The sequence below is a fragment of the Rhincodon typus genome, chromosome 8 (genome assembly GCF_021869965.1).
Source record: "Rhincodon typus isolate 14 chromosome 8, sRhiTyp1.1, whole genome shotgun sequence".
Classification (NCBI taxonomy): Eukaryota; Metazoa; Chordata; class Chondrichthyes; order Orectolobiformes; family Rhincodontidae; genus Rhincodon; species Rhincodon typus.
The window spans coordinates 15,128,256-15,140,907 of NC_063339.1; the positions used below are offsets into that span (position 1 = coordinate 15,128,256).

The 12,652-nt window shown below is 40.3% G+C and overlaps 1 protein-coding gene across 4 annotated transcripts in view; it reads right to left on the reverse strand.

The window, feature by feature from the left end:
• rps6kl1 (ribosomal protein S6 kinase-like 1) overlaps nucleotides 1-12,652 on the reverse strand; it is a 55,116-nt gene that overhangs the window by 16,763 nt on the left and 25,701 nt on the right. For all 4 annotated transcript variants that reach the window (XM_048599918.1, XM_048599920.1, XM_048599916.1 and 1 more), the window contains 4 exons: nucleotides 9,777-9,901; nucleotides 7,134-7,226; nucleotides 5,634-5,681; nucleotides 1,331-1,463 (listed from right to left, as the gene is read on the reverse strand). In XM_048599918.1, coding sequence (XP_048455875.1) covers nucleotides 1,331-1,463; nucleotides 5,634-5,681; nucleotides 7,134-7,226; nucleotides 9,777-9,901 — 399 coding nt within the window. The remainder of the gene's footprint in view (nucleotides 1-1,330; nucleotides 1,464-5,633; nucleotides 5,682-7,133; nucleotides 7,227-9,776; nucleotides 9,902-12,652) is intronic.

The window sequence follows — 12,652 nt, forward strand, 5'->3', positions numbered from 1 at the left end:
TTAACAATTCAACTGCTCATCCAGATAGCTTTTTAAAAAAAGCCTCAAATGCTTCCAGGGGGGAGCATTCTAGATTACCACCATTCTCTTGCACTGGAGGGGGGAGGGAGGAGGAGGAGGAGGAAGAACTTTTCCTCAAATCTTCTGAGCCTCCTGCCCCTCATCTTAAAATTATGCCCCTCTTTATTGATCCTTCAATTAAGTGGAACAGCTGCTTCATAGAAACATAGCAGCGAGGAGCAGGAAGCGGCCTGATTCGCCATTCATCACGATCATGGCTGATCGTCCAACTCAATAGCCTAATCCTGCTTTCTCCCTGTAACCTTCGATCCCACTTGTCCCAAGTGCTATATCTAGCCACCTTTTGAATATATTCAATGTTTTGGCATTGACTATTTCCTGTGGTAATGAATTCCACAGGCTCACCACTCTTTGGGTGAAGAAATGTCTCCTCATCTCAGTCCTAAATGATCTACCCTGAAGCCTTAGACTGTGACCCCCTGGTTCTGGACACACCCACCATTGGGAACATCCTCCCTGCATCTACCTTGTCTAGTCCTGTTAGAATTTTAAAAGTCTCTAAGAAATTCCCTCCTCACCTCGTTTGTCTGAACTCCAGTGAAAACAATCCTAACCTAGTCAGTCAGTCTCCTCATACGTCAGACCCACCATTCCTGGAATCAGCCTGGTAAGCCTTCGCTGCACTCCCTCAAAAGCAATAGCATCCTTCCTCAGAAAAGGGGGCCAAAACTGTACAAAATATTCTAGGTGTGGCCTCACCAAGGCCCTGTATAACTGCAACAACATATCCCTGCTCCTGTACTCAATCTTCTATGCACCTGGTCTATGCATTTCAATCTTGTACCTCTCTCGAGCCCCTTCTCAGCCTTCTTCACTCTTAAGAACATAACCCAAGCTTATCCAGTCTTTCTTCATAGGTAAACCACTCCCTCCCATGCAATATCACAGTGAACATCTTCTGTATTCCCTCCAGTGGGGAACTACATCCTTCCTATTGTCGTTACCAATGGTATCCTTTCCTATCTGAAGAACTCGAACCAAAAGTGAGAAAACAAAAAGAAAAAAAAAAAAAAAAAATAAAAATAATAAAGTCGAACACAGACCTACAGATAATTCTCTCCAATCCCACTGGACTCAGATGAAGTCAGTCAGGGCCACACTCCAGATTAGCAACTTTTGAACAGCTTTATGGCTAGTGTTTTTGATCCCGCTCCCCCTCCCACCTCAACAGGATTTCAGTTCTCATTAAACCTATAAATGTCATTCTTCATCTTTCCACCTCTTCAATCTTCTTCAAGCAGGCCATTACCTGGTACGTGCTCCAGGTGAAGGAAGACTGCGTCATCGCTGACATAATACTGCAGAAGTTGCACCATAAACGGAACACCCTGTGGTATTATTGTCGGACATTCACGATTCACCAGGCTACATTTGGGTAGACTCTATAGGAAGAGAAAGTAGAATTCGTTGGACTCTGCCTCCTTGTGCTACACATAACCCACGGCTAAACCACTGGACAGCCAACTTTCTCCCAAGTCACTAAAACCAGCCACTGAAAAGATACATGAAGACACGTTGCTTCACTTTTCTTATAGCTTCTGCTCACTATTAAAATTCTGGAAAATACTGTTCATGCCAATTTATAATCCGATCACTCCATGGTATTATGTTGTGTTTGCATTAAAGAAATGAATTCAGGTCATTCATTATGCTGTGTTTATACAGTGATGTATCACAAATGATAAACAGCAAATGTATTTCTGTGAACAAGATATCTTGGGTCATTTCACTGATCTTAGTTAACTTTATCTGATTAGTTCCAGGAATTTAGCTGAGAAAAGTCAACATGATGAACAGAATGTAAGCAATTAGGTGATTAATAAACGATGGAAGTGCAGAATTGAGATAAATAACATCCTTTAGCAGTTTAAAGAAAGTTCATGAATCATGCGCCAGTGAAGAACTCCAATACAATCTAGAATGACACTTTCCGATATGAAAACCATTTCCCTTGCATCCATCAGGTAAGCGGTGTTTAATGTGAAAACAAAGAGGCAGACATCATTTCGATGCAAGTCAATCAATTCAATACAAGAAATTTGTGGGTTCAGGTTTAAGAGCAAGTCTTAATGTCCAAACTCCACAAATTATAATCATGGTGTCTAGGGATGCCAACTCTAGTTTCCGGATTTTCATTACATGGTCTCCCACCTGGCACTCCAAAGATTAGTCATATTGGACTCAAAACAAAATAACTTTGTTTCTCTCTCCACAGAGGCTGCCATTCTGTTTTTATTTTGGATCACCAGCATCCACAGTACTTTGTGTTTATTTAAACGATCAAGTGAGTTACTGAGAAAGCCAGGAGTTGTCTCTGTTTGGGTGGGCTTTCCGAGTTGGGTGCAGGGTCAAAATGTAGACTGCAAGAGGGATGTGGGGGCAAGAAAAAGGTTGTAAGGGATGGGGAAGGAGATTTGAGGTTGCAAAAGAAAAGAAGAGAGAACAGTTTTAAACCTGTCAAAAAGAAATACACAGCTAACTAGAATTAATAAAACTCAAAATTACAGAGGTAATGAATTACTTTCAAACGAATGTGGAATGTCTAGCTCAAGCCTGAATATATTCAGGAGTTACAATATTGCCAACAAAGCATAGCAGATGTTATTACAATGAACACCAACTGTCAAATTTAAAATCAGAGACTGGGATCCAATATACAGGTGATGAAAATACATAACTATGACCCCAACAGCCTATGGCAGGTTTGGTTAGGGTGATGGCTTTTTGTATGTAGAAGTGTGTGTCAGTTACTTTTGAGGAAAGAAAAATTTTGTTGCTTACCTAAGTATTTAAATTGGTACAAGACAAAAGACAATGTTCAGGTGGGATGTTGCAGCTTGAAGTTTAATATAGGGTTGATAATTATCAAAGGTGATTTCTTTTTCCTAATTCTGCTTCTACGAGTTAATGCTGACACAAGTAATCCTGTTACTACAGAAATGCATCATCTAAATGAGTTAGTGAGAACAAAAGGTAGCCCACGAAAATCAAAAACTATCACAGAATTACTACAGCACAAAGAGGCTATTAGGTCTACTCAGTCTGCACCAGCTCTCTGAATAAGCAATTTGCATTAAATGGAAATTTCTGGGAAGAAAAAAAAAAACAGCAGCATCTTTGAACAGAACAGTAACCTTTCAAGTCCAGTGACCCTTTTTCAGAATGCAATTCGTTGTTCCTCTCTCCTGCCTTCTTCTCCGAACCCTGCACGTACTCTTCCTTTTCAGAATATAGTCCAAGTCCCCGTTAAATATTTCCATTGAACCTACCTCCACCGCAGCATGAGGCAGTATATTCCAGACTTTAATCACCTGCTACATAAATGTTTTTCTTCTCCTGTCACTTCTTTTTTCCAAGAATTTCAATCTGTGCCCTTTCATTTCCATTTCTTGACTAGTTGCAACAGCTTCTCCCATCTACTCTATCCACCTTCCACATGATTTTGAATATCTCCATTGTCACATTTCAGCCGTTTCTCGAAGAGAAATGGTCCTAACTTCTTCACTGTCTTCATTTTTGAAATTCCTTATTCCTGATAATATTCTCTTTAATCCTTTCTGCACTGTCTCCGATGCCTTCGCATCCTAAAGTATGGTACACAGAACTGGACGCAATATTCTAGCCGAGGCCAAAGAAGTATTTTATGCAAATAAACATAACCTTGTTCTTATTTTCTATGACCCTATTGATAAAGCTAAGTCACTATATGCTTTATTAACTGCTCTCTTAACCTGCCCTGTCACCTTCAATGGTTTATTCATACATCGACTGAGGACCCTCTGCTCCTGCACCCTATTTATGGGTTGTGCCTTTTTATTTTACATTTTCTCACCATGTTTCTCCTACCCAAATGAATTACCTCCCATTTCTCCACACTGAACTTCATCTGCCACCTGTTCATCCATTCCATCAAACCTGTCTGTATCCATTTGAAATTGTACAGTGTTCTCCTCATAGTTCTCAATGTGTCCAAGTTTTATACCATCCACAAACTTGGAAATTGTGTCCTGTACACCAAGGTGTGTGCCATTTATGTCGATTAAGAAAAGCAAGGATCCCAAGACCAACTCCTGGAGCATCTTCCTCTTGCCAAAAATATCCATCAACCTCTACTCTCTCCTTCCTGTCACTCAGTTCGAGAAAATCTTAACACCAACTCTTTTGTTGAGTGGGATAGCTTTAATCAACACTTGAAGAACTTGCCAGTAGCTGAATGTGATCCTAATCTATTGCTATTTCTTTGGTTTAAACCTTCTATTTAGAGGTCATGTACCCTGCATGCCTATCTCCAGGACTTCATGCTTTTGTCAAATTACACTACCTGCCACGTTCAAACTTTCAGTGGTGATGCATCAGTTTACCGTTAAAAATTGCGGTGTCTGGAAGGATGTCCTGATGAAACTGCCTACTGTTTATGTGGCATTTTCAGTGTGACAATATAAATAATGCATTTTATTCTTGAAAAGTTAAACTGCTGGATCTTTCAAACAAAAAAATAATTAATTGCCATGAGTGTTCTGAAGGCTCAGATTTGTACACTCATAGGCCAGGGGAGAGTCCAGCTGGTTAGGCTCACAATCCTTGGCTCTTACACCATTTGTGAATCTAACAGGTCAGGAACCACATTAAAACCAAACTTAAAAACATGATTATCAAACGAACCTTGGGTTTCCTAGTGTCAATTTTCCTTCCGTTCCTCAAACAATGACATCTGGAAATTAAATTTATTTTGTTTTTCCCTCTCACTGGTTAATTCCATAAAACTCATCATAGAGGTCTGGTTGAAGGAAAAGAATTTTCCCATGACTTCAGTCCAACTTACCTTACTGGAAATGTGGATAAAGTTAAAGTTTACTGTGCCAAATGCAACCCTCTGACAAATGAGCAATGACTAGATACGGTCGTCCAATATACACCAAAGCAACCAAATTCCAATGCCCAAATGCAACATTCTTGAATACTGGCTGTTCAGACTCACTTAAGTCATTTGCTCAAAGTCCATTACAGAGTTACCTTTTCCTAGTTCAGATGAATGGTCATCAATCCTAAACCTTAACTGTTCTCTCTCCGTAGATGCTGCTGGTCCCACTAAATATTTCCAGCATTTTCTGTTTTTATTTGAGACCATGACATAGTGTGCATGGTAGTTCACCATACTCAGTCACTATGCTGCATTCTGATCAACTACTACAATTATGGATCAATGCCATGCCATAACCACGTACATTATTATATTAAAAGTGCTATACAATGCACGTATACATTGTTGCGAAATACTTCACAGGAAAAAGTCAAATTTTGTGTGACAATGAGTTACATAAGATATTAGAATTCTGGTCAAAGAGAGATTTTATGTAATGTCTTAAAAGAGTTTCAGAGAGTTAAGAGCAAATTCCAGAACTTAAGGCCAAAGCAACCAAAAGCACAACCACTTAAAGATTTTCAATATAATTTGGAGGACAATGCAAATGCACACTATTTTTAAAGTCAGTGCCAAACAGCCGATCTTTTAATGATAACATTAACTGTCAATTTGTAATTCAGATACCTACTTTCACTATGAAGGGCTCCTTGGAGGATGGATTCTGCACTAACAGGACCTAAACAGAAATGGAAAGGAAACACATTTATTGGTTTAGTTAAATTTAGTCAGTGAAAGGCAGGTACTTTTAAGGGGGAGTAAGACAAGGAAATCCTTCGCACAAATGAGTGATGATCACACACACACACACACACACCAGAAATTATGTCTTCTTGACTCTCATCTCTGTTGTGTAGAGGGCCAGGCGTTGTGGGTTTTGAAAGTCCAAGAACTGCACGCACATGTTAAATGCTCCAGGAAAGCAGAACTTGTGATGATAATGAAAAGGAGGAAACAGGTAATATAGAGCCCAAAAAGAGGAAAAAAAACATGCAAGGAAACATTTTTAAACTAATTTCTGAAGAAACCTGAAGGAAATATACAAGGAGCATTTTTTTTTTGGAACAAAAACAATTACAAAAATAGAATCCCTACAGTGTGGAAACAGGCCCTTTGGCCCAACAAGTCCACACTGCCCACTGGAGCATCCCACCCAGACCCATTCCCCATAAACCATAAACCCCACCTAACCTACACACCCCTGCACACTATGAGGCAATTTAGCATGGCCAATCCACCTACCCTGCACATCTTTGGACTGTGGGAAGAAACCGGAGCACCCAGAGGAAACCCACGCAAACACGGGGAGAATGTGCAAACTCCACACAGACAGTCGTTGAGGGTGGATTTGAACCTGGGTCCCTGGCACTGTGAGGCTACAGTGCTAACTAATGAGCCACCGTGCTGCCCAGGGTAATGAGGGTAAAGGGAAGAAAAATAACAATCTGCTCTTAATTTGCATTTTTAACACATATCTGAATATTAGAATAAATCAAGTACATATAGAATCAAGAGTAAACCTTTGCATCTTACATGCTATCAACTATTTTATCAAAAAAAAAAAACTGGTCTGACCATGACAGATAGAAAACCTCACATTTTCCATGGAATATTTTTATGCTTCGTTGCATTTAGTACACTAACCATCAACAGAAATTTTTAAAATTGCAATAATGTTGCTGAGAACATTTTTTATTGCTAAATTGTAAAAAAAAAGTGAGATAATGATTTAATCATTAGGTAGAAAACTGTCCTTGTATTTCATTGGTACGTATGTCAATTCTTAGTGTTCAACCTAGATCACTGTTGTCTCCCTCACTGGGATATGTTCCACTAGTTGAGAAACACTGATCTACAACCCAATTATTTCACATCAAACTTAACACCGAGATTTCCTAAATTATTCCTTAAATACCAATTACCATTCATCAGTTGGAATATACATGTCGATAACCAAGGGAATCTTACTTGGGTTACAAAAGGAAAAAAAGTATCAGTAGACTTCAATTAAAAATGTTATTAAAATATAGTACATTAAATCCACAACTGACTTACAAGAGCCTTTTTACTCTGCAGCATTTGTTGCCAAAGCGAATGTCATAACAAGTGAAGGACAGGGTCTAAACATTACCTTGTCAACTATTGCTATGACTTTGGATGTTTTCAGATCCTCTACTGGTGAGCTGAGGATTCTATTTGGCCGAAACCTCAGGCTACTGAAACCCTACAAATGATGGAAGAGAAAAAAAACAAGATAGTTTCCACAGTTATTAACAAGGCTTACTTTATTCCTCTTAACTTTAAATAAAAGAAATCACTTGATACATTACGTACAAGTAGACATACTTCTACAGTGCAAGACTGTCCTGAGAATACTTGAAAGAACAGTGTAAAAGATATTGACCCAGACATTCTATTACCTAGAAAGTCTGGGGAACAGCACACACACTGCAGTTGCCTATTGGGACTGTACGGAATCTTTGAAGCACTCAGCGAGAAACGCCCAAGAAATTGAAACTTCTGACGGGCAATTCACTTGGAACTAAAACAATCCGAAAATGTCCCTCAGAGTTAGACAATTCAAAGAGTTCTGAGTCAGGCAAGCTTAGTAATGCACTCGGAAAAGTCGAGAATTAAACACCTTCCCTCACAGTTGAGTAACTGTTATTCTGAGCTCTGCTTTCTGCTGATGGATTTATAAATTCCTGAACAGGTTCCTAACAGGAGACCACCATCAAGAATCTCCAGTGTCAATGTCGAAGTAAGCGGGTAATTTTTAAATCTGATCAACAATGGCAGTAATTGGAACATTTGGGCCCTTTGAGCCCATCCTATATATGACCTCGGCATGGAGGATATGGGGACTGGGGTGGGACAACGACAGAGGTCAAAACGTTAATTGCCCACTACTGATTGACATTCTTTCCATTGATAAAGGGGGATAGAGACAGATGCACATTAGTACTGCTGCAACTTGTAATTTTTGTCATATGTGCTTGGAAGTTCAAACACATTGGTATAAGTACTGATTCAATACCAGGAATGAAAACCACCATAATGATAAGTCTTGTAGTTTTCTGGTTCCATCAACTAATATAACCTAAAGACCCATTACATATTTTCTTAAGAGAAATAGGCATCATGAAAGAAGCGTACAACTTCCATCAACACGAAAATAGGGCGCTCATAACCACTTGTAAATAGTATGATGAGAGGAAAAATTCAACCACTTGAATTAAAATTGTTTTCTGCCACTTATGATTATTCAAAATTAATAGAATTAACCACAAACACTGTACATATTTATATGGGGGAAAACATGATATTCTGGATTAAGACACTACATTATTTAAAATAAACATCATAGGCTCAGCTTTGGAGCTGAAGGAACACAGCTGGCCAGGCAGCATCAGAGGAGCAGGAAAGTTGACATTTTGGTTTGGGGCCCTTCTTCAGAAATGGAGAGGGGGAAGGGAGCTGGGGAATAGAGAGAGGAGGGGTCCAACATATCATTCTCGGCCACTTCCACTAACTACAATCCGACACCACAACCAAAATAAGAGATATTTCCCTCCCCACTCCTATCTGCCTTTCTTAGGGACCATTCTCTGTGACTCCCTTGTCCACTCCACACTTCTCCCACTCCCCACAAACCTCACCACACCCTACACTTTTCCCTGCAACCGCAGGAAGTGTTACACCTCCCCGCTCACCTTCATTCAACAAACCTTCCACATTAGACAGGGGTTCACCTGCACATCCGTCAACTTGGTCTACTGCATCTGCTGCTCCCAATGTGGCCTCCTCTATATCGCTGAGACCAAGCATAAACTCAGAGACTGTTTCGTAGAGCATCTGCGCTCTGTACGCGACAAACGACAACACCTTCCGGTTGCCAACCATTTTAACTTCCCCCTCCAACTCCCTGGGTGACATGTCCATCCTGGGCCTCCTCCAGTGTCACAATGACACCACCTGCAAACTAGACGGGCAACACCTCATTCTGCCTCGGGAGCCAACATCCCAATGGACTAAACATGGAATTCATCAGTTTTAAAATCTCCCCACCCCCAACCTCATCCCCTGTCTAACCCTCCCTCTCATCCCCACCTTGACCTGACACAACCTGACCACTTTCTCTCCCATCTATCCGCCCCACCCATCCCACTGATCTATCCCCACCACTCCCTACCTGCACTCACCTATTACCATTCCACCTACCTTCCCCAGCCCCACCCCTCCTCTCTCTCGATTTCCGAGCTCCCTTCCCCCTCCCCATTCCTGAAGGGTCCCGACCCAAACCGTCAACTTTCCTGTTCCAACTGATGCTGCCTGGCCTACTGTGTTCCTCCAGCATCTGCAGTTCTTGCTATCTCTGATAGGCTCAGCTTTGCTGACAATTTGGATGCAAGCAACCCAACCTTCTCAAATGCAAAATCAGTACTCAATCCAGTACAGTTCCATTGAATGCACAAACAGTATGCTTTCCACGATTAACCAGTTTGGGCCAAACAATGAGTTAATACAGGAATATTACATGGATGACACCAGTCTTCAAATGTCCTAACACAAGAGACATTCATGACAGCGGTTCACAGCAATTCAGAGATCCCAATGAGAGAAAAGATCCGAGACTTGCCTAACTACAGAAGTGAGAAATCTCAGGAAAAAGGATTGACTTTTTCTACATGAATTCAGCCTGCTCTCTATCCTATGTGAATTTAGTACTACAACACTTAATATCAGTTGTCAGATTCTGCACAACTCTTCGTACCCCTGAATCGTCGGTACCATTTCCTAAGCTCCCCTGTAAGTGAGAGTTGAATATTTCCTCGGCTCGCTTCAAATACTGGGTTGTTTTTCGTTTCACAGCTTCACGACGCTCTTTGTTTGGATCAACTGTAACAAAAAACAAAAGAAAAACAGAACAATGAAAGTTACTTGAGCCAGAACAGTCAATGTGTGCCACTCACCTAATTCAATCTTCACATCTGATACAACAGTTGAGAAATTGTCAGATTGTTCTCTGCCAACATTGGGAGAAATACATTATGCAAGAATGATTCTCCATCACCACAAGGGCTTAGAAATATTAGGAACTCAAATAGTTCTAACTTAGCCATGTGATAAGAGGTAGGAGCAGGCCTTTTAAGTCTGCGCTACAATTCAGGGCTGATCTATTGGGGCCTCAAATCCTCTTTCTTGCACATCTCCCATAACCCTCATTTCCACTGTAGATCAAAGTCTGCCCAAAATATTTAGTGAGCCAGCCTCCACTGTTCTCCAGGGTATGAGTGCTTTGGGCTCATTATTTCTGATAAGACAACTCATAAAACAAGTTTAAATATCATATCCCAGGATTCTTCTGCATCACCATCATGATTGCGATGGAGACAGTTAGCTGCTTCCCTCTTTGCAAAAGGAGGAAGAGACAGAATATGTCAATACTGTTCCTGGTTTATTTCTGAAGTTCAAGACAGAGGAACCATAAAGCTTATGGCCCCGACAACCTAACAAAAACTTTTCACGATCCCAAGTACAACTCACATTTTGCAATTCCATGATAGCTCTCCAATTCACATCAAGAATCACTTGCTTGGAAAGCCAAGAGGCTACTTTTAATAACATGGCATGTTTACAGCCCAGAAAGAAACTCTTTCTACGCAAGTAGTAAAAAAAATGTTGTCCAGCTTAATCCCCACTTTCCAGATTTTGAACCTGCTGTATGTGCACTTGAAATGCTATAACTTAAATTTTAAAAAGGATGATCAGGACTTTTGTTTCTACCATCCTTTCCGGCAGCGAGTTCCAGATCCCAACCACCCTTTAGATGAAAAGAAATTCTGATCTCCTCTCTAATCCTTCTGACAGTTCCTTAAAATTTGTGTCACTGGTAGTTCATGAACCCCCGTGAAAGATGAACCTCCAGGAAAATCATTTCCTTTATCAAACTTTACTTCAAGAAGACTAGGAAACTAATCAAGAAGTGGATGGGTAGCATTGTTAATAAAACCTGAATTTGTGAAACAGTTAATGAAAACCTTGGTTCTTGAGATGAGTACACGGAATCTGTTCAGGTAAAGACAAGGAGTAGAAAGGTAAGGAAGTCAGTCAAGATGATCTACAAGTCCCCCAGTGGCAACCACAATGTCAGATGAAGCATACAGAAATATATTTTGAGTGTGTAGTAAACAATTGGGAATAATTATGGCAATTTTATCCTACGTATAAACTGGAAAAAAAAAATCAGATTGGCAATGGGAGCCTGGGTCAGAACTTCATTGAATGTTTGAGTTGTTTTTGGGACCGACCAGAGAACAGGTTATACTAGACTAGGTATTATGTAATAAGACGGGATTAATTAATGACTTCTGTGTAAAGATGCCCCTGCAAAGCAGCAACCACAATAGAATTAAACTGTACGTCCAGTTTGAAAGGCAGAAGACATTGTGTCTAAGAATAGTAATTTAAACTTAAATAAGGACAACTATATGGGCATGAAGACTGAGCTAGTTGGGGAACTGGGGTACTGGGCTAAAGGATAGGGAAGAACGGCAGATGTTTAAACATAATATTTCAGAGTAGTCAGAATAAATAAAATTTTTCTTTATCGTAAGAACATTGTGTGAGAAGCCACCACCTGTGGTTTACTAAAATAGTTAAGGAAAGCATCAAACTAGATGGGAAAGTATACAGCTGCACAAAGAACAGTGGCAAGTCAAATTATTGGACAAATAACACCAGAATGGCCAAAAGATTAATTGGGAGAGCAGGAGATAGTAAGCAAACAAACAAACAAATAGCAAGAGTTCCTTCAGGTATTTTAAAAAGGAAAGAAAAGGAGTCAAATATTGGAGTGAGAATGGAGAGTTAGTAAGAAGGAAATGGCAGATGAAATGAACAAATATTTTGCTTCTGTCATCATAGAGGATACAAAACAAAAATTCCAGTAACAGTTGTAAATCTGAAGGTGGAAAGGACAGAGGAACTTGGTGAAATTACAATACAATGGAAATAGTATAGAGCAAACTGATGGAGCTGAGGACTGACAGGTCCTCAGATCCTTATTACTATCTTTTAAAGTAGAAGGATGAAGTGAATGAGACCGTAGATGCATTGTGTTAATTTTCTAAATTTCTCAAGATTCAGAAGCTGTTCCATCAGAATTGCAAGTAGCAAATGTACTCCTTTATTCAAGGGGAGGGATGCAGTATACAGCAAACTATAGCAAAGGCTAAATACCGTGGATGTTGGAAATCTGAAACAAACACAGAATACTGCAGAAACTCAGCAGGCTGCCAAACTCTCTTTCTCTCTCCACGGATACTGTCAGACCTGCTGAGTTTATCCAGCATTCTCTGTATTTGTTACAGCAAACTACAACAAATTAAGAGATAGTAGGAACTGGCAATGCTGGAGAATCCGAGATAACAAGACGTAGAGCTGGATGAACACAGCAGGCCAGACAGCAGGAAAGCTGATGTTTTGAGTCTGGACCCTTCTTCAGAAATGAGGGAGGGGAAAGGGACTCTGAAATAAATAAGGTGGGGGGGGGGGGGGAAGGGAAGGCATTGATGGAAGGTGGATAAAAGGAGCAGATAGGTGGAGAGAAGATGGACAGGTCAAGGAGGCGGGGATGGAGCCAGTAAA